The 22,644-nt window shown below is 38.8% G+C and overlaps 1 protein-coding gene across 1 annotated transcript in view; it reads right to left on the bottom strand.

Moving 5' to 3' along the window:
- Nucleotides 1–22,644, bottom strand: part of GMDS (GDP-mannose 4,6-dehydratase) — a 526,050-nt gene that overhangs the window by 270,349 nt on the left and 233,057 nt on the right. Inside the window, exon 7 of the mRNA XM_084796267.1 lies at nucleotides 14,800–14,927. Within this exon, the coding sequence (XP_084652393.1) occupies nucleotides 14,800–14,927 (128 nt within the window). The remainder of the gene's footprint in view (nucleotides 1–14,799; nucleotides 14,928–22,644) is intronic.

The raw sequence follows: 22,644 nt of genomic DNA, 5'->3' as shown, positions 1-22,644 counted from the left end.
CAGGAAACGAAGCCAGATGGTTCTGCTGAGAGAGCATTTTTCCCCTGTATAAATGCAAAAAAGAACTAATAGGTCAAACGCAAAAATGTAGAAAGAGTAAAATGGAAATCTAGCAGGAGATGTTTGTATATGAAGCACAGTTGGTTTTGCATTAAGAGAAGTTAATCCCATAGGCCTGTGATTTCCTTGACAGAAAAAGGCTACCGAGGATGCTATGGGGGTACTGCTGCAATTAACTGAAGCTAACAGCACTGAGTATATGCAAACTGTCCTGAAAACATTTTTTAGGCAAACCTTTGAAGATTATTTTTTATTATTTTAAATTAAATACATGTGTCTGTCTGTGGGTAATGCTTATTATGGGTACAGGTGCCCACTAGGTCTAGAAGATTATTGAATCTTCAGGAGCTGGGGTTACAGGTGGTTATAAGCCACCTGACACACACGCTGAAAACTTAAGTTGGATCCTCTGTAAAAGCAGTAGGCCTTTTTTAAAGACAGGGTTTCTCTATGTAAAGCCTTGGCTGCCCTGGATTCAATTTGTAGACCAGGTTGGCCTAACTCACAGAGATTATAGGCGTGTGCCACCATACCTGGCTGCACTGGGCACTCTTAACTGTTGATCAAACTCTCCAGCCCCTCTCCTTTTGAAAAATATTTTATTTTTTAATCTTTAAAAATGATGTGCTAGTGTGTGATACTGTGTGTGGGTATGTGAACATGTGTGCTGGGGTCTCCATGGGCCAGAGGCATTGGATTTCCTGAAGCTGAGTTACAAATGAAGCTGTTGGACATGAGTACTGGGACTCGAACTTGAGTCTTCTGCAAGGTGAACCTTTAAATATAGTCTGATGTGACTACAGTGTATACTCTGGCTTCTTATACACCATGTAAAATGTGATTATTCCCAACTACACAGTCTACAGGCATGATGACACCTGACACAGAAACCTAAGTGGGTTTCTTGGGAGGAAAAGCACATATGCAGAGCTCCCCTAGCCTATATGCAAGACACCTGAGCCTGAGCAAATATCTACTAGGGCACCAGGCTGTTTATGGACAAGCCACATGCATCTCCTGGAGAACACTCATGCCGATCTCTTCAATTAGAATCTGTGACGCATAACATCTGGATGTTCGGGTGGCCCTCCAGCAGATTGCCATGAGACACAAATGTGGCTAATGAATTTCCTGAGTAGGCAGTTGGAGCTCTGTGTTGTTCTTTGCACTGTCCATGGCCACGTCTGACTGTCAGGCCTGTATGGAAGGTGGTGCATAGGACAACAAGAGGTACTGTCTGTCTGGGATCACAGGCTTGGAATGATCCCAAACACTCTGCCCTGGGATTTGAGAGGCATGTTGGCCACTAACTGCCATCCCTTGGACATCAGGCATGCCCCTATTAACATATGAAGCAATTTTGATAAGCAGTATGAATGGCCATTGGGACTGTCAGATTGTGAAACTGTTCTATTGCAAACCAATAGTGGCTATAAATAATGAAAATCTTAACTGTCAGCAGAGAAGGCTGGGAGACAAAACACAAAGCTTCTTCAGTGTCTGAATTGGACAAACCTAGAAGTCTGATCTGGTAAAGGCTTGTTGACACAATTGGGTAGGCATTAACAGATGAGCAGAGTACTGGGTGCTACAAATGAAGATTAGCCAGAGGGCCAATGAGAAGACAGTGAGTTCCTTGGATATGTTATAGTAGTGGAAGAGAAGAGGTCTGTCTCCAACAAATACCTTTAGGAGGCATCTCTGGGCTGAGTCAGGAATACCCCAGAACCTTAGGAAAACAGCAGTAGTAAGGCAGTGACAGCTCATGGAGTACATGGGACTGATATGAACATCCCCTCCCAAGGAAGCAGAAAGGCTGGGGTAGCTGAGAGAGCTCCAAACAAGGATGGTGGTCTTGGCTCAGGACCCAGAACGCCATTAATGCATCGGCATCTCAGAAAGACAGCACGGCAGCAGGTTTGAGAACACATCCAGGTAAAGGGCAGGCAGAGTTCAGTAATGTCTGCTGTACAGTGCAAAGAATGGGGCGAACCTAGTGACTCATGTTCCATGTCTTAGTTTCTGGCTTGAATGGGAAACAAAGACAGAATCTTACTAGACTTTTGTGAAAATAAAATTAAAATGGTACAGTAATTTAAGTAGTTTACATAGTGAACAGTAATTAGTAACATTTTCAACGTCAAGAAAAGGCTGGGTGAATATTTTAACAATAGTATTTCAAGTCTGGGAAAGTGTTTTCACCTCTCCCCAATACACATACCCTGAACCTGAGGAGGGAACCCAGGGCATTGACCTTGCTAGGTAAGCCCTCTACCGCTGAGCTAACTCTCCATCACCAAAAGGTCTTTTCTTAAAAGCAAAGACAATAAGAACTAAAATTGTTCACAAATGCAGGAGGAGGAAGGACTTCTCTGCTGCTTGGAATTAGCTGCCCAGCTACCTCAGCTGAGCTGAAAACCTCAGGGTTCTTGCAGGTGTAAAAACCGTCAGAAAAAAATTTTTTTGAGTAGACTATCAACTATATAATCTGGCTTATGTAGTATAGCCTGTTATTCTCATGTGTATTTTTACCCATTCTTCATGAAAAGCACAGCTTTAGGAGAAAGAAATAAGCGAGTATCTGGATATAACGCAATGCTTTGCGTGCTGCTTATGGTTTGCTGGTGCACAAAGGTATGGAGTCAGGTGGCTTACATTCAAGTCACTGTCAGCGCTGTGAAGATACCCTGCTGGGAGAGCAGATCCCAACCCACGAGAGGGAAGGAAAAGCAAGGAAAAGAGAAAGAGAAAATAACCAAAAGACAGGAGGGAGAAAGTTGCCAAGGCCAGAAAGTCAGGGTCTAGGGAGCTAGGCGAGATCCCACTGAGGTGGCTAAGCCACTCTGCTTTCTCTGGGCCCCACGAGATTTCTAAGATCCTAGGGTCCTTTGCCATATCCACTTAGGCAAGCAAACTTGTAATTCATCAGGGATAATTTTAATAGATGACTCACCAGCCCAAGGCAGTCAAGGATGCTGTTTCCCAAAGGCCTTGACAGATAGTCAGCCACAATGAAACTTTCAGCTCCTCTGACAAAAGGCAATGGAATTTAAACCACCCTGCCCCTTCTTGAACCTTCTTCAGTTTTGTTTTGTTTTTTAAAGATAAGAATCAAATGAAATGAGTTCTGTAAAACTTGTATTTCCTGTACAGAGGTGATATCTTCCTCAAATTACATGACTGTACAACTATTAAGTTAATACTGAAGAGGATGCGTGCTGTTTAACACGCAGGACTTTGCCTTGTGACCTCTGGTTCTTTAAATGTTTCACAGCTATTCTCATTCCATTTCTCATACTGAAGTTGGATAAGGGAGGAACTTAGAAGATCAGTGACAAAACAGGACGTTTGAAAAGATGATAATAACAACAACAATAATAATAATAATAATAATAATAATAATAATAATAATAATAATAATAATAATAATGCCTAGTGAAAGGTACATGACTGCAGTGATCACCATTTAGTCAGTGAAGTAGAGTTGAGATACATTTAAGTGGTTAACAGCAGTTGCTGCTCTTGCAGAGGACTTAGGTTTAGGTTCCAGCAACCACATGGCAGCTCACAACCATCTGTAATTGGAGTTCTAGGGCAGCTGATGTCTCTTCTGGCCATTGCAGGCAACATACACACAGGTGGTACACATATCCATGCAGGCAAACACCCATACATATACAAATCAATGAATATTTAATGTTAGTGAAAAGAGGCTCTGAAATCTTACAAGGATGTCTCAGAGACCAAAAGAGACCCAGAAACCAAGAAGCAAAAGCGCCAACAGCGACAAGGACTTCGGGGAAGGAAGGGCAGCTTCCTACAGTATCAGCCTTTTCTTTCTTTTTTTTTTTCTTTTAACACATTTTTATTGAACAATAAAATAATTCATATTACATCTCATTTTCTATCCCACCCCATGCATCCTCCCATTCCTCTCTCCCTCCCACTTTCACCCCAATGCCCCTTCCCTATGACTGTGACTGAGGGAGACCTCCTCCCCCTGAATATGGTGCTAGGGTATCAAGTCTCTTATTGGTAGTCCGCTATCCTTCACCGAGTGCCATTGGGCCTCCCCAACAAAGGTACATGGCCAAATATGAGACACCAGAGATCGTGTGAAAGTCAGTCCCCAGTCTCCACTTAACTGTGGAGAATGTTCTGCCCCTTGGCCAGATCTGGGTAGGGGTTTGATGACGACTGCACCTTTTGTCCTTGGTTGGTGCCTTAGATCAAGCAGAACCCCTGGGCTCAGATCCACCCATCATAATGTTCCTCTTGCAGGTTTCTAGGACCCTCTGGATCCACCTACTTCCCTATCCCCTATATTTTTCTCACCTAGAGTCTCATAGGATGTCCTCATCTCTATCCCACTTTCCTGGTAGGTGAAGACTTTCATGGGACTTGTCCCTTGGGCTAGTGTCCAGATATAAGTGAGTATATACCATTTGAGTCTCTCTGCTTCTCAGTTATCTCACTCATTATGATCATTTCTAGTTCAATCCATTTGTCCACAAATTTCCGGAATTCCTTGTTTTTAATAGCTGAGTAGTATTCCATTGTGTAAATGTACCACAGTTTCTTTATCCATTCTTCTACTGAGGGACACTTAGGCTGTTTCCATGACCTGGCTATTATGAATAAGGCTGCTATGAACATGGCTGAGCAAATTTTCTTGTTGTGTGCTGGAGCATCTTCTGGGTATATTCCAAGGAGTGGGATAGCTGGGTCTTGAGGAAGCCCTATTCCCAGTTTTCTGAGATAGCACAGATAGATTTCCAAAGTGGATGTACTAGTTTGCATTCCCACCAGCAATGAAGGAGTGTTCCTCTCTCTCCACATCCTCGCCAGCATGTGGTGTCACTTGAATGTTTGATTTTAGCAATTCTGATGGGTGTAAGATGGAATCTCAGAGTTGTTTTGATTTGCATTTCTCTGATGACTAGAGATGTTGAGCATTTCTTTAAGTGTGTCTCAGCCATTTGACATTCCTCTGTGAGAATTCTCTGTTTAATTCTGAGCCCCATTTCTCAATTGAGTTATTTGGTTTGGTGGCGTTTAATTTCTTGAGTCTTTATAAAGTTAGTACCAGCCTCTTCTTATGGCTATCCTAGCCATGGTTGAAGGTTTCGGTGAGAAATCAAATGCAGAAAAGCAAAGCACAGGATATGAAAAGCCAGGAGTACAATATTCTTCTAGGTTTAAGAAAAGATCTGATGAAAACTTCCTGTATTTATGTTTGACCTCAACATATAAGATACAGCTACAGTCAGCAGGTCATTCTTGACATAAAGGAGACATTGTGTGAAAAACAGAAAAAAGAACCATGAAACTACTGGGATGCTAATGTTTGCCTTTTCCTAGTAAATAAGAGGCATATGTTACCCTGTCATGTGCTTGGTGGCAAGAGGTGGGAGGCTACAGTCATCTGCCTGGAATGCCTCCTGTTCCCTCCACACAGGTGCCCAGCCACCATCATTATGTCTATGAGTCAGAGGCTTTGTGACAGACTGAGGGACTGGGGCCTGTCTTCTCAACATGTAGGAGTCAAGCAACTAGCAGAAAACAAAGTCACACCCACAAAAACCTCATCCAGTACTGCAGAGCACTTTTCATCTTCCTGTACAACCTGCTCTGCTTTTACCCTCCTGTAGAGTTAGTCGGAACGGGAATCTATAAGGTTCCATGGCTGTAGCTCTAAGCTCCAGAGCATACTCATGCACAGCAAAGCCCTGGCTTCCATCTCAGGCCCTGTACACACAAAGAATCGGTATGTAAAATGTTGTGTATATTTAAAAACAAAGCCCCTTATTACAAGGTAAATATAACCTGCTCCCAAATTTTGTGTGTTAAAGTTAATAAAAGATGAGAAGGGAAGAAATGCAAGATTCTAAAGATTTTTCAGTAACAACATCACCTGCAATAGAAATCTAGGTCTACTGAGAGGAACTATCCACTAAGTGAGATCCTTGGACACCGTGCTAGCCCATCAATACTGAAGTTTCTAAACTCCCTCATGACATATTATCAGATATGAGAGGCACTGGACTTCATAAGTAAGTACTATTTTTATGGTTTTATTTTATTTTTGTAAATCAGATCCAGTGGATCAAGCATTTTATACTTTTCTATTAACTCAGATACTTTATTAAAAATGAGAATAAAGTCTAATCATTGGATCTAAATGATTCTAGCTTTCTGTTGTTAGAAGCTGGCATAGAATAAGTGCATATGAGAATGCCTGCATTTTCTTTATAGCAGGTCCTTGAATACATTTTGCTGGAATATTAGAAACCTATCATATATCAACAAAAATGTAGTAAAATCATGTTTAGTGAGTGGGAAATGTATAGGGTAAGAAAATATTTACAATAACACACATCTCATACGTATATCTCATTTTTACAAAATTTAAAATGGGCACCAATTTACAGACAAATGGTCATATATCTACTTTCACTTGTTCTATTCTAAGCAAGTTGGATGGCATGACATGCAAACAAATAAAAATCAGAAAGACCCAGCCCCTGCCTTAAGGTTTCACTGAGACATAGTCTGAAACATGCCAGACCTATGGAAGGCCATTGTGACCTCAAGAAAACTTTTAGGGAGAGTCCATTATTGACCATCTTATGCCTATGCGCAATTGGGCATTCATATGGTTAAAACCAGATTCAATATGCAGGAAGGATGTGCACTGTAAGCAAAGGTCTACATGGTCTATACCTGTCAGTACAAACAGAGAACCACTTGAACTACTTCCTTAGTAACAACTACTTTCTCTTGAAAAAAAAAATATGCCCCAAAATATAATCAAGGCCATTGAATATCTTCACTCTTGTGGCTCTGACCTCTTACAGTATAGTCAGTCTGACATGCACTCTAAGCTTTGTTTTGAATAAAATTTCCCAGTTACTTGGCAGTCTGTGTGAGCTTTTTACTGTGATCACTGCTCTTATTTCAATTATTTAAAGGATAGACCAGGAACCTGGAAATCTTGCCCAGACTCCAACTCCCAGTAACTACGTTGTTGCTGTGACTCCATTGAAGAGAATAAGCAGAAGAGACAGTTCTTAGTGTGGAGTAAATATGAACAGAAATTAAAATATGTTTCTTCACTTAAAGGAATGCTCATCTTAGAACATCCTGGTTTTGTAGGTTTGGATAAAAAGGGCACAATTAACTGTTTGTATTAAAGGATCCCCTGAGGCCAAGTCCAGAAACCTGGGCCCAGCGTGGGCACTCTAGTGGTCCAGAAAGCAACAGGGCAGATCCCTAAACTTCTCTGCCAGGTTCCATGAGAACACACTATGTAATTTAGGTAAATGGTTTCCTGCAATAAAGGTGACCATAAGTAGGATAAAGCCAAACTATGGTTACAATGAATTCAACACAGGAACTTTGCCTTTAGAGTTTTTTTTTTGGGGGGGGGTGGGGGAGAGTTATAGAATGAAAGAAAAAAATGAGACAGAGAGGAAGAAGAGGAAAAGGGGGAGAAAATTAAAGATGAGAAGAGGAATTTGGAGAGACATATTTATAGTATTTGTGTGTATACAGCTCATGGGTATAAAAGACAGTATTGATTGCAAATACATTTTCCCTTTCCTAAATGCATTAGTGTAAAAGGGAAGCACTGAATGCTAATATTTGGTTATTTTCATAAGAAAAACTATTTGTGAGCTTAGATGGTACCCTATGTGATGAGGATATTCCAAATGCATTGCACAAATAATTTTGCTATTAAAATGTAAGAGTTTTCACTCATTCGTGGAAGAAAGTAAACATCAGGTGAGCAAAGCTGGGAGTAGGGAAGCTAGGAGAGAGGTGGAAGACAGGTAAATGTGAAGAGGAGGTGGAGAGATCGTCTCACACAGGGAACGTGACTATACCATCTAAGGGTGAGACAAACTTGTAACACCCTGGAGAGCCATAGTCTTCTTCAGTATGCCAGGTCAGGCTATGGGTAATGGATGAAAACTTGTCTCATCAATGGGAGTGGCTAGAGGGCAGAGAAGAGGCTAACTGCTACTCATGAAAACTATAAATACCATTTACAGTTTCCTAACCCATGTCCATAGGCCTAGGCCTATAGAATCTGCAACTCCATTCTATGTGCTTTTCTATCCTCTTAAATCTATATTCACATGTTAATTCATGTTCACTCAGACATACACTTCAAGAATTGCTTTAAAATTTTTAAGGCATCTTTATTTGCATGTATATGTATGTGTGATATGTGTGTATGTATGTTCAAATGTGTCTGCATACATGTGCAGATGTTCATGGAGACCAGATGTTGACTTTAGGTATTTAATTCAATAGCTGGGATTATAGGCAGGTGCTAACCCTGCCTGGCTTTTATGTGGATGCTAGAATTCTGAATGCTGGTTCTGATTATTGCATTGCAAGCAATGTATCAGCTGAGACATATTCTGAGTTCTGGTTTTTAAATGTATTGTCACGTACTTGATTTTATATGTGATCTAAATGCATTACCTTGATAGTCACATGGTGAGTAATTCATGTGAGAAATATAGACAGGACAAGCATCTTTCCTTAGGACTATAACTGAAATGGATGTACACTTTCTGATGTCGGGGCATAGTCAATCCTAGGCCACTATTTTCAAGCTATCAAGATCTGAAAAGATCTTCCTGTCTTAGAAAAAGAGTGTTGACTATTTATATTTTTCTTGGCTTTTAAAAATATATAACAGATTGAAAATGTTAAAGTTTTTTTACACAGGCTGAGATGTCACTAGTACATCAGGTACATAGTTCATCCCTAGCAACACACACAAACACACACACTCACACTATAAATACCATACTCCGTAGACACACATACCACAGTTACATATACTGTATATATACTATATATACAACACACACACACACACACACACACACACACACACACACACTCACACACACACCCCTTCCACTGGAAAATAAAATTTTCTGACCTTATAAGGAGGTATTAAATGAAGTCTTTGAAAAACACCCCAAGAACACGTCTTTATTTATAAAAATAGTGTGGTTTCTATGTATTTTTAACAAACCAAACATTTCTATAAAGACAATTCGAAAAACAGGAGGGCGGCTTTATTTGGGAGACACAGGACATATAAGAAATTTTTTACATTTTGAAATCTAAAACAATTATACTTAAAAACTTTTCCTTTCTTTAAAATATGTATTATTCACACTCAAATGAAGCAAAAATCCATTTCCCTGAATTGAATTTAGGGAACCTCTACATACATTTGCGCTGCCATTTCCCACTTTGATGGCCTTCTTTTGTCATTTCTGTGTTGCAAACATTTGCGTGTGTTTATAGATGTACACACCAGCTTATGACACAAGCAGTAAGTTTCCCCTAAATAAGACTAGAGGACATTTACCAGGCATCTCTGACTTTCAGAGTTGTGTAATATGGGGTATGAGATACTAGCAGCAGCCTGACAGAGAAGTGGGGAGGTCAGTGTTCTCTGGCTCTGTAAGCCTTCTCTTCTGCAGGGCTTCATCACTTTCATGTAACGGCTAAGAAACGGAAGCTCTCAGGAAGAGCCAGTTGGAGTGGGAGTGGGAGTGAAAACCTCACTCCATGCTCTTCCCAAACTTAGCTTCTGCATCTTTGCCTGATATAGCTAAAAGAATAGCTCTATCAAGACTCGAGAGTTATCCCGGCCAGAATCCTACCCTAACAGACTTCTGTTCTTCTTCAGTCATGAACATAAAGAAGAAAAAGAGAGAAGAAGCTTAGTTTCTCCTCTCCGTGGAAGCAGAACAGCATGCAGATTCTCCTGCTAGTGCACCTGGTACCTTCACTAACATACATGAGAAGAGCAGCACAGGCGCCAAGCCTGGGCTGGAGATCTGTTTCATCTGCCTTTCCGGTGCTTTGAGAGAGACCGTGGAGGTCCGACTCCCCTCAGATCCTTCATCTGTGCAATGAGGATGTGACACCATCTTTCAGGAGTGTTGCACCCATTATATAAAATGATGCATAGAAAATCCTCAGTCATATTTCAAGTACCTCATATGTGGCTATATTTAGTATAGTTTTAATTTTACCACTACCATTACTGTTATATACTGTACTACTTTTAAACAGCACCAACACGTTGTTGAGTGAGTCACCTAGTTTGCCTCTGGACAGAAGAACCCTCCATTGACATAAGCTACATTCAAGAAAACCTGCTATGGATTGACAAATTATTTTTCAGGTTTTGGAAAGGTGGTACCTCCCAAGGGAAATGAACCCTTTTGTGCTAATAGCATACTTCTGGATAGCTCCTGTCAATAAGCTCACCCAGTACTTTCTGGATGGAATTATGTTCCAGAAAACTTATTCAACATGGACTACAGTCAGAGCTTGTTAATCAAACAAGCTACTTTACAGAGTGTTATTATGTATCTATGCTTGTTTTTCTTTAAAGCCTTCCTTGTTCAAGAAAGCCTGGGTCCCTACCTCAATCTAATCTGGACACACAGCACAGTCAGATGTCATATGTTTGATGCAGTCATCCTAATACTAAAAAAAATTATTTAACTTTGTGTATTATACCTTTCTTTTCAGTCTTTTTTTTTTTTAAGATAGGGTTTCTCTGTGTAGCCTTGAATGTCCTGGACTCACTTTGTAGACCGGGGTGGCTTTGAACTCACAGAGATCTACCTGCTTCCCTCCCCTAGTCCTGGGATTACAGGCATGCTCCATGCCTGTCCGGCTTTTCTTTTCAGTCATATGTAGCTTAAATAAAATATAAATGATTGTCTTTAGTGACAATTAGAATTGTGACCATGACATTTTTCAACTGAGTCTATGTTGAAGAAAATTAGCTCAAAGGCTTCTTCTGTGACTATATTCCACCATCTTTGCTACAGTGTGGACAACAGGAGATAATTTGAACATCAGTGACACAGTACTGTCACAGTCACTACGGGTTTCTTCAGAGTTCATGAAGAAAAGCCAGCATGAAAACATGAAGGACCCAGTGTGGGGAACAGATGATGTCATGAGTGAGTATGTGTTCTTGATGGGAGCACTGCCATGTTAAGGAGCCCAGTGCTTCAGACTCATGGGAGCTGTAACACCTTCTCCAGTCTGGGTGCAGATGCTGACTGCAATTTGCCCCAGCTTCTTCTTTCTAGATATTTATAGCCTAGTTTGCTCTCCCTACTGAGACACCACCACCACCGCTAGGATTAGCTAATCCTACCTCCTTATTCAGTGGTGTACAAGAACCCACATCTTTATTAATACCATAAACCTGTCTCTTCAATTTAGATGTATAAAACAAACTTGCTGACTTTCCAGACTGCTGGTGTGTTTCCATCAGATTGCATAGCTCATCCAGTCCCAGATTTCCTGTACATGTGTCTGTGTATCTATCTTTTCTTCATGAATCTAATCCCAGTCGGGTCAGTTCCTCAGCAGTGCAGGTCATGCCAGCTCAGAAAATAGTAAAGAAAACAAAACCATATGAAAAGTTTCAGGTGGGATCTAGCTATGTTTTATGACAAACATAAAAAATTGATAGCATAAATTAAGATTTATATTAAAAACTTGTTTGCATAAACTAAGATTAAAAACTGCTGGCAATTAGCATTAACAGTAATTAGTAAATACTACTTTAAATTGGGGAATAAGAGTGGTCATCATTCTGAATATAAAATGTTTGCAAAAGGACACTGAAAACACTATAATAGTTTTTTATGTCCTTAAAAGATAAAATTTTAACATTCGTTCTGTAAGCTGAAATGTATGTTCTTCATTTAAATTATTCTTAAAATATTTTGATCTAAGGAACAGGACTGTAAGTAGATGTTAATGAGGCAAATCCAGCAACTAGAAATGACTGTATAAATTGTGGTTAAAATGCTTATAAGACAGAGGGGGAGGCTATCATATGACCAACAGTGTAGCTAGTATTTTTTACAGCTGCCACATTCTTTTCATAGATGGGTAAACTGAGGCATCACTGGTGTTAGCAGAGGAGCAATTCACCTCACTGTTGGATCTAACATGTCACAGCAAGAAGGGCAATTGTTCGCTACACCTAAATGAAGAACCTCTAAATTTACCAACAGCTTTATGTAGAAGTGAGAGTCATTGTGATTAGTTGATATGTGTACATGAGACATAGCTTCATGCTTAAATGAGAGGCACTGTGATTAATTAATAAGTGTAAATGATACACCCACATGAACGGTCTGACCTACACCTGCCAAGAGGCTGAACACCCTGTCAGGAAACACTCGTTTCTTAAACAAGTTATGCTTTTCTGTACTTTTATGACTGTTGCCTTTAATTTTGACAAAAAAAAAACCATGTAATTGCAAGTCTCTAAAGGAATCTCATTTTAATAAACATAGAAACAGAAGGAATGAAACTACTTTTTAAAAATTATTTAATTAATTTATTCAGATCGCAACTCAATTGTTATGATACTACTTCAAAGTAGCAACATATGAATTTTAAAATAATATCTTTTTTCAGGAACTAAGTAATTTAAACTTCTTTCAGAACATATAAATGAGAGGTATGAAAAAAGCTTCTTACATCCTCAGCATATGTTACTGCTGGAATCCCAGGAGAATCCACCACACACAAAATGACTTGTCTTGTAGAACAAAGACATCTGAGCTGTCAGGTAGAAGGTCTTAATGTATGTGAGTAACTGGGCTGGGTGCCCTGGGACACTTCCATAATTTTATTAAAGACCCAATCACCACGACCCCAGGTGGATCTTTCCATATGTTGGCTTTGGGCATAATGTATTACATCATCTTGTCATTCATTTGTAACAGTGACTTCCTCTGAGACCTTCTGAAAGTATGTAAGGCAAATGTTTATGGGCTTTTTAATTTTTATATGAATACAAGCAGGCCTTGTGCACAGGTATGGCTGTGCCTCTTAGAGGTGGTACTTGAGCCTTTCCAATGTCAGAAGGATACAAGGCCACTGGTTCTAACAAGCTTCTCTCATTGTTTATGTACATATTTAACAGTCACATTGCTTTATATTGGATTCTTTTTGTCCAATTGAAAAAATGTCATTTCTAACCCTTACTGCAAAGGTTTACATGTATTCACCTCAAAGGAATGGCGACAAAGAAGGGAATAAAGAGAAAAAATAAACCAGAGGTGGCACTTTCAAAGTGTGGTGGAGGATCTCCACTACTCTCAAGATTTAATGAATTTCTGAGTTCCAACAGTCTCCTTTGCTCAAATGACAAAAAATAATAAAAATAATTGAATATAATTCAGTCTATTTGGTCCTGAAGCAAGTGAGTCCTGAAAATAGTGTTCTTCAGCATTTCTGAGTTGATGCAGATGTGTAACAGAAGGCTAACCAGCAATAAATACTACTGAGAAAATAACATGGTTACTGTTACAAAACTCGCCTCTGTTTAAGTTTTCAGCTTCTCACGGCCACATCTCACTCTCTGCTTTCTTACATTTTCTAAAAGTACCAATCGTTTTGATGTAATAATCTTATATCTAAGGATGTCTACTATAAATGTTTATTTGTAATTACAACTTAAAATGTTACCTTAAAAATCAAATGTTAAAACAAATTTAAAATCAAATGTTACAGTAGTCCAAATTTTAAGTCAGAATTTATGTCCATAAAATAAACCAATACTTCATGTTCATGGACAATTTTAGTCGCTGCAAACAAAAATGAAAACAGGTGACGCTAACCACTGTACTATCAAGTGAACTGCTATCTACTTAATTTTTTGATGTTCTTTATTTTGGATTAAATCATTGCATATGGATACCATGTACAATTTCCAGATGAAATTCCTTTAAGGCAGAAAGTCTAACGGGGGAACAGGATTATGCGACAGCTGCATAATGACAGGGATCCAACTAGCTACCAAACTAGTTCATGTCCATTTGTTAGCCAAACTGGCCACAGAAATAATATGGATATTTAAAAGCACAGTCATCAGAGCAAAGAAAAATTAGTTGAAAAGAAAGGAAAAGAAAAGAAGGAAGAAAGGAAGGAAAGAAAGAAAGGAAGGAAGGAAGGAAGAAAACTACACTACTTGCACACAACTCAGTGAACAATGTTAAGCTTAACTTTATGCTTTCCACTCTTGGAATGTCAAGAGCGGAAAGCTTTAACTATAGCAGGGTTAGATTACTCTTTAACCACACCAAATCATCTTGCAACAGTACCATGATGGGTAAAGCTCAGGGGTGTGCAACAGCATGTGTGGTTTGCCACCAGATTTAGCATAGAGCTCCAAAATGCCAGTACTCGGTGAGGAATTTGAGCGACGCCATATCTAAAGGTCTTACATTAAATAAACCAAGATGGAATATTGTTTGTTGAAGATTTGAGAATTAGTGGTTTTGTGAATGCTGTGGTGGGAAGGAGAGAAAATATGGAACAAGTCAGGTAGGATACATGTGTTAGAAAGTGAAGAATAGCCTCCCAATACTATAAAAGTCAATATACACATCCATCATTCAAAGCACTAGCCAGTACTTTCAGACAAATGAAATAAAAGAAAATTAAGGAAAGACTTCCTTGTTAAGTAATATTCAGCATATGCAATAACAAGGAAGCCATATAGCCATAAACAGAGTTTAGCACAGTTAACCATGTGTGTCTGTCAACAGAAGTTTATATATGACCACGTCTAGGTCAAGCTTCTCACTGCAGACCTGGCATTTAAAGTATCAACTGATACAGGCAGTTTTAATGTAATGAGTCACTTCCTACCTCTACATAGTCCTTGGCATGGCCCCAGTCTCGTTTGGCATCCAGATTTCCCAAACTGAAACATTCCAGTTGTCCAAGGTAAATCTTAGCTACTGACCGGCTAATTTTTCGAGTAACAAAATTAGCTCCTAAAAAAGATACAAAAGATGTATTATCAGTAGAGTACATTTGACATTTAACAGTATCAGCCTCTAGGCATTTCTTTCATCCCATCTCCCCCCCTAAAATAACAATATAAAAAGAAGAACGATCATTAGCTGTCATTTAGACAAGTTAAGAAGCTCTAATTCTGAGTGTCATATCAGTTTTACTTTCATAACAAACACTTCTTTGGAGGATGTCTTAACAGTCCTAATTTGCTGTTTCAATGTGTAACCCAGGCTTTAGGCCAAAGAAAAGCTATTGGAACGCCAGTTTTTAAACAGAAAATTCTAAAGGGTTGTATGAAGGGAAATGCCAGAATGGAAGACAGACATTTAAGACCACCCTGATTTTTTTTAAACACAAACATCATATATTTCTATTAATAAGGCTATTTTGGGACCCATGGGAAGAGGGAGGGAAGTAACTGCTCACAGGGTAAACCTAGTTACAGGAAAGCCAAGAGGAATTTCCTTGGGCTGCCTTTCTATTAACAAAATAAATGGTGCTCACTCTCATCATCCAGAAACTTGCACATCCATCGAAATACAAAGAATGATATACTTCCAAGTCAAGAGTTTCTCTGTACCATACTTACTTCAAGGACATTTTCCAATTTCACCTAAATGTCATCTACAAAAATGGGCTTCTGAACTTTGTACAAATATTTTGAGATGTTTGGGTAAAATATTCCATAAATTTACAAAGCACTGAAGTTGTTTTAATATTCTATCTCTTAATGATAATGTATATCTACCTTTCTTATTTCTTCTTTATCTATTCTTTAAGATATGGAGTCTCAAGGTAGATATGGTGGTACAAACCTATAATATCATCATTAGGATGATTGAAACGGGGATCATGAGTTCTAGGCTAACTTGCAATATATAGTAAGAACCTATCTCAAATCTCTCACACACATAAATATTAAATAAAAACAAAAATATGTCTACCCATATATACATTTATACAGGGAGAGAAGGTAAGAGGGAGGGGGAAGGAGGGACCAAGCAAGGGAGGGAGGAAAAGAGGGAAGAAGGGGGTGAAGGGAAAAAAAAGGAGGGAGAGAGGGAGGGAAGGAGGGAGGGGGAAAAGAGAGATTGATTATGAGAGAGAGGGGCAACTTTTCCTTGACCAGGACGGTCTCAAGACCTGTGCTAAAGAGATCCTATGTCAGGTTCCTGAATAACCGGGACAGTGTGTGCCAGGTTTTTATCTGTCATAAACAAGGATTAAATTAGGAGGAACTTCTGGGATGATTTTATTTAAGTGTCTATATCTATGTAATGTTAAGAGAAAACACCACTTAATGGCTTTCTCCATATTAGCTATATGGGATATGAACACCATGTGACAGTAAACTTTGCCTCTGCTTTTTGAGCAGGCAGAAGATGGAGGTAAATGACAAAATGTTTGGGCTTTGGAAGAAACTGGCATAGGAGCATGAGGGATATTTCTAAACAGATTTTCCAATAGATTTCTATGTCCTAAGGACAGAGACTACAAGTTCCAACACAATCTCAAAACATCCACAGCAACATTATATCATCAAAAGCACAATGAGGGTGCCGTGGAAAACCAAATGCTTAAATAGCCCCAGCGCCTCATGGAGGAATTAAGAAGCTGAGGAAGGGTGAAGTGGTACACAGCTAAAGTCCCAGCACTCAGGAGGTACAGGCAGGAGGACTGAAGTTTCAAGTCAACTCAACAGAACAAAAGGCCTCATCTCAAACCAGCCTGACAAGAACAAAAGAAATCAATCTTTCAGCTTTCCACAGCAATTAGCAAAACACAAAGGTCATCAAGAAAGAGCCTTGTCAAATTTTAAAAAAAATTTAGTGGCCATAGTTTTGGGATTTTAATATTCTACTGACTTGCCGCAATTTAAGTTTATAATTAAATCAAATCCAAGTTTAGGCTATTGTCACTGTCAGGACTAAACTATCATCTCAAAGCACATGAGTATAGCAATGAGTATAAGTTTCCAATAAGAATTAGTGAGATACAAAAAAAAAAAACAAAAAAAAAACAACCCCCCCCAATCCAACAACAACAACAAAAGAATTAGTGAGATTTTCTTATTACCATTACACTGATGTTTTCTGAAGTCCAGAGGAGCATCTGAGTTCAAAGGACTTACCTTTCACCCAGAATAACCTGAGCACTCACTGGGCGTGAGCACTGAGCACAAGGCATCTGGAAATAACTAGGCATGGCCTACTACCAGGCAGTGCAGGGAGGAGGAGTAGGCCAAGGACCCAAGCTGAAGCATTTATCTTTACGCATTTATCTTTAGATTTGCTTATCTAGACACTTCAAATCATTCTTTTGTGTTTCTTCCATTTCAAATAACAAAGTAAGGCTGATACATGGAGCTTGAATCAGAACATTACAACTTTACAGCCTATATTTTTCTGTAGGAAAAGAAGACATTTTATTTGTTTAGCCATCAGCAGGTAGACATTGAGTTGTTTCCACTGCTTAGCTAATGTGAATAAAGTTGCTGTAGACATTTATGTACAAGTTTTTGTATGAACATATATTTTAGTTTCTTTTGGGAAAATACCCAGGGGAGTGGAATGGATGGGTCACAGTTGCTATATGCTTAGCTTACAATACACTTTAATCACTTTTCAAAGGGGCTGAACCACTTCATTGCTACAGCAGTGAAGCAGGACTCTGGTCCCTCTGTGTTCTCCCAGCTTCTTAAACTATCAGCGTGTGTGTAGGGGCCATATAACTGGGAACAGTAAAAATTTTCTACAAATGCAATGAACAAAGACTAATTAAAAGTATAATTTATCTGGTAGGCAAATGGCTGAATCAGTAAACAATACTACGCAAGCAAGCTTGAGGACCTAGTTTTGGATCTGCAGAACTCATGTTATAAAGCGGAGGGAGGCAGCCTACTTCTATAACTCCACCACTGAAGGAAGGAGGGGAGTAGGGAGGAGACACAGAAATCTCTGAAACGCATTCACCAGCCAGTAGAGCTGAATCAATAAGCCTCAGAAGTGGAAAAGCAACAAAATAAAAAGATATGATGTTGCATCTACATATACTTCCTATGCATTTGTGCACACACTCACACTAACACACACACACACACACACACACACACACACACACACACACACACACACACATCAAATGCATAATGAATCTGGTATTTCTAAGAAGACATCCTGTATTGCATCACAGATTCACTGAAGGCTCAGTTCTAAACACACGATGTATACCTTGCGCTATACACACACAGTGTTATGCCATACCATACCATGCCAGCAAATGCTCCATAAAAAAACCTCAGGTTTAGACCTGAGGCTACTCTGTGTGATGAACTGTGGAATTTCTACTATAAAACCGAAGTTTCCTGCTCTTGTAGAAACAGAATAGTTTAATAACAGAAAGGATGGCTTTTAATATTTTTCTCGCATCATCCCTCAGAATTTATCACATTAGTCTATCTTTTGATTGTATTGTATAAGAGTGATTACAAAAATCAAGTTCGAGCCCTACATCCATGTGCTCTTGCAGCACTAAATAGACTATGGGAAGAGAGAGAGGAGCAGCAGGAGGAGGAGAGAGAGAGGAGCAGCAGGAGCAGGGCAGTAACAACAGGAAGCTGAGAGGGGAATATGGGCATCTGGGAGAAGCTGAAGGGATATGATAAAAATACAACGTGTGCATACATTAAATTCTTAAAGTAAATAAAAATATTAAATAAGAAGAGTAAAAAATAATAGAGGTAAAGTACTATTTGAATAGCTGCTTTTTCATTTAAAATGTCTTTTGGCTTAGGATTAAGAAAAAATCCAACAATTTATAAAATGGCCATTCTTCTGATACTGTTTTTTGTTTTGTTTTGTTTTGTTTTTACTACATATTTATATGGGGTGGTACTCCCAGCATTAACAAGTTTAGCATTAAAATATCGATTAACTCTGAAAACCACTGAGGAAAGTTTTTATGAAAACATCTGAAATATCCTGCATCATCAGATTTTTAGCCAAGATTTCAATCTTTAGGGGAAATGAACAAAGACACTCATCTCATTAATATGCAAGGTTGGTAGAATCTTGAGAAATTAGTAAATTTATTGTGACTTATTAGTAGTGAGTGTTTGATTTAATATGTTTATTTCATATGTCTATATGCCTGAATTTCTGTAACAATGTCTCTGGTGTGAGCTGGGTGTGGTAGTGCACACCTTTGTAAACCTAGCCCTCAGATCTCTGTGAGTCTGAGGCCAGACTAGTCTATAGAGAGCTCTGGGACTACTAGAGAGACCATGTCTCAAGGAAACAAAACACCAAACCAAACAAAACTCGCCAGTGAAAAGGGTGAGAAGTGAAGAAATGTTTTAAGCAGCTCTGCTCCAAGCAGGCATTGGAAGTTCTCACCTGTCTCCCCTGAAAGTAGGAGCACAATAGGTACACAGAACCAAGTTAGGAGTTACACTGCAAAGGCCACATCAATGAAAAGCACTCTCCATAGCAGTAGGGTAAAAGTGAGGCTTCTAAGTTTCCATCAGCCCTTTCAGAGCCAAATGACTTCAGATAAAACAGCAAATTAAGAAGATTTAAGGAATCCTGAGAGGAGGACTACCACTCTGCTTTATAGTTGGGTCTTAGTACCTCAAGCTATTTTCAACTGAGTTATTTGTTATTGCTGCTGACTTTCACAAACTGTGGACCTTGTGCCTTTGGTGAGAGTTCCTACTTGGTAACTGCAGTGTTCTCTAATGTGCAAGTAAAGAACATGTAACTGAAAAGGCTAGAGGAAATTATGGTAATGATGGCTCTTTCTAAGAGTCAGTGTTCACTTTCTATGGGACCCAGAAGAAACTAGTGCATGGGGTTTTATCCCCTTCATTAACTCCCAAGCAGGGCTCTGCTCCTCTACCCACTGCTATATGGAGCATCCCTCAAGTATGAGCACAGCTCTACAGCAGCAAGAGGATGAAATAAGATGCTACTGTCACATCCCAGAACTTCATGCCTGACAATAGAAAGAGAATGCCAGGAAGACCAGGAAGATGACTTGTCCTGTAGTTCTGAGTGGTTTAAGCATGTCATGCTACCTCTGACACACTTATTTATTTATTTCATTTTCACTTTAGAGGTTCAGAAACCAGTTTTCTATGCTTTTATATGCTAGATGCATCTAAATGATCATAAAACCCATCTATAAAACTAAAATCTGTTACACTTTTAAAATATTGTTTCTCAGACACAATTATGTATAACTTTTTCATATTCCAAGCAGTTATACTGTTTCTTATGAGGTTCTGAGCTAAAGATGATGTTTCCTATGGTTTTTACCTTGGATAATGCCTCATTCCTGTGACAACAGATGACCACATGGCTGTGAGGGTAACACATCAGAAAGTGGATCAGATCAGAGCCATAGCATACTCCTAGTTCCGGACTTTTTTCCTATGTCTGATCTTGACATCAATATATATACATGTGCAAATGCATATAAATATATACATAATCCTCAGTAATTTAAACTTTCTAGTATGATGTCATTGGGTATATCAGCATAATATTTTTCTAGTCACATACCTTTTAAAACAAAATGGAAAAAGTGACAAAATGAATAAAAGCATCTCTTTAAATGACCAGTATTAATTAAACCAGAGCAAAGTAAGTGTCTTTCATGCATAAATAGTATACTTACTGAAATCAATGAATTTCACATTGTGCATGTGGATACAGTATAACCAAAGAAAAGAGGACAAAAAAGGCCAAATATTAGGGGATAAGAACGAATCAAATGCAGCTAATGGACACAAGCTGAGAAAGTGTTATGGTATGTTATGATATAAGGCTAATTGTTCTTCTAATTCGAATTTTTTCATGGATATTTTTTCAGTTTTGGTGGTGGAAGGTACATAAAATATATTTAATACTGAAAGCATAAAATAAACATGAAGTCTCATGGCTTCAGATCTGAATGTCAATTTTAACTGCATAATTTTGCTGATTAATTTTGATCTGTAATGTTTTTATTTACATGTTTTAAAGAATAAAGTTTATAAAATAAAATATCTGCTGTTAAATCGAAATATATTTACAACATTCTAGTTCCATAAAGATATTTAAAAAAAAAAACAGAAATTCCCTGACTCCCTAAAAGTAGAAAATGTGATAATTCTTATGGTTAGCATGCTAATAAAAACCACTGCATTTGAAAGGTCTGTTTTTCAGTCCTAAAATTGGTCAATTTAGCCCCTAAGAAGTATTACAATTGTGAAAATGTTGTAATATTTGCTATGTGAATATATACACAAAACTTTATTTGCACATGAACACACATATATATATGTAAAATTTTATCTGTCAGCATACACATAGTATTTGAAGAAAGTTTCTTTCATAAAAAATCAATTCCATTGTCCAATACTTCATTTTAAAGTTTTCCGAAGCTACATAAAGTACAAAGTTTGCAAACAAAAAAGTCATTCCAATTCACCCTGAACCCCTTGTGAACCTCTGGTTGGGGCCCAGAGTTTCCCCTGTGGTAATCTCTGGCCACCCCACTGAGAACTGCCTGGGCTATGGCTTGGTGTAGACAGGGTGTAGAGAGAAGGGACACTGAGAAGGTCATGGCTGGCTGAGCATACTACTGAGATCAGAGAGACCATACCTCATTTCGCTCACCAAGCCTTGCCAAGAGCAACACTATTTAACTGCAGGTCCTCGCAATCCAGCGGGCACGTTTAAAGGAATCCCAGGCTTGAAAGAGGACAATTCACAATGTGCATTTTTGGGGAGAGTTACTATCTCTTGGCAAATGCTTATAAATATGTGCTTAAAGTGCTGTTCAAGGAATTTTGCTACTTTCATCAAATATTCAGTGCATTTCCACAGATAGATAATTTAAATTCATAAACCTTTGTTTAAGAGCTTAACTTCAGGATTGTTGACTTTGGGGTCAGATAACTCCTTTTCAGGGATTGTTCTGTGTGTCCCATAGCTTTTATACCATTAGCTGAGACAACCAAGGATTCTGCAAAGTTGCCAGCCTCTCTAAGGAGAAAAAACCACCACCCCAGTCAAACAGAAGACTCCTAAAAAATAAATCCAAGCAATCAAAACAAATTTACATATAAAAGCAACCCCACCCACAGACATGCTGTCATTTCAAGTCTTTCCATTTGTTTTAGACAGTCACTAATCAAGCTCTCAAAGAGCTGGTGAATATGCAGTCTCTAAGCTTTGACTATATGAAAGTGAATTTTCATTTCTAAATTAGTGTGACTATTAGTTTGGCCCTGTGAGGTGGGTGGCAGCTGAGAGCACACATTTGGGAACTATCCATTTTAAGTCCAGAGTCTGGCTGAGACCACCAAGAAGGAAGCAAACAATAAAACAAATTGTCCACAAACCAAGTTCATTGACACTGACCCATTTAAGGTCAGACAGAGGAGGAAAGTCTACAAAGCCTGTGTCCATGGGGTGTCCAAGAAGCTGCTATGTAATGAAAAGAAAACAAACAAAAAACAAAAACAAAAACAAAAAACTGATAGAGAAGTGACCTCAGGTACAATAGCCTACAGGTGATTTAGGGCCTGAATTAGACAGCTTCTGAGGAGTTTGGAAAAACTCCTGAATAGGACAGGGTTCAAGACAGGATGAGGAAATCTGGGATGTGACTGCGAGAGTCTGTTTAGTGTGTTCAAGGTCCTACGTTGTG

Source organism: Acomys minous, assembly GCF_964271855.1.
Source record: "Acomys minous genome assembly, chromosome: 9".
Classification (NCBI taxonomy): domain Eukaryota; kingdom Metazoa; phylum Chordata; class Mammalia; order Rodentia; family Muridae; genus Acomys; species Acomys minous.
This window is presented reverse-complemented; position numbering and strand designations above follow the sequence as displayed.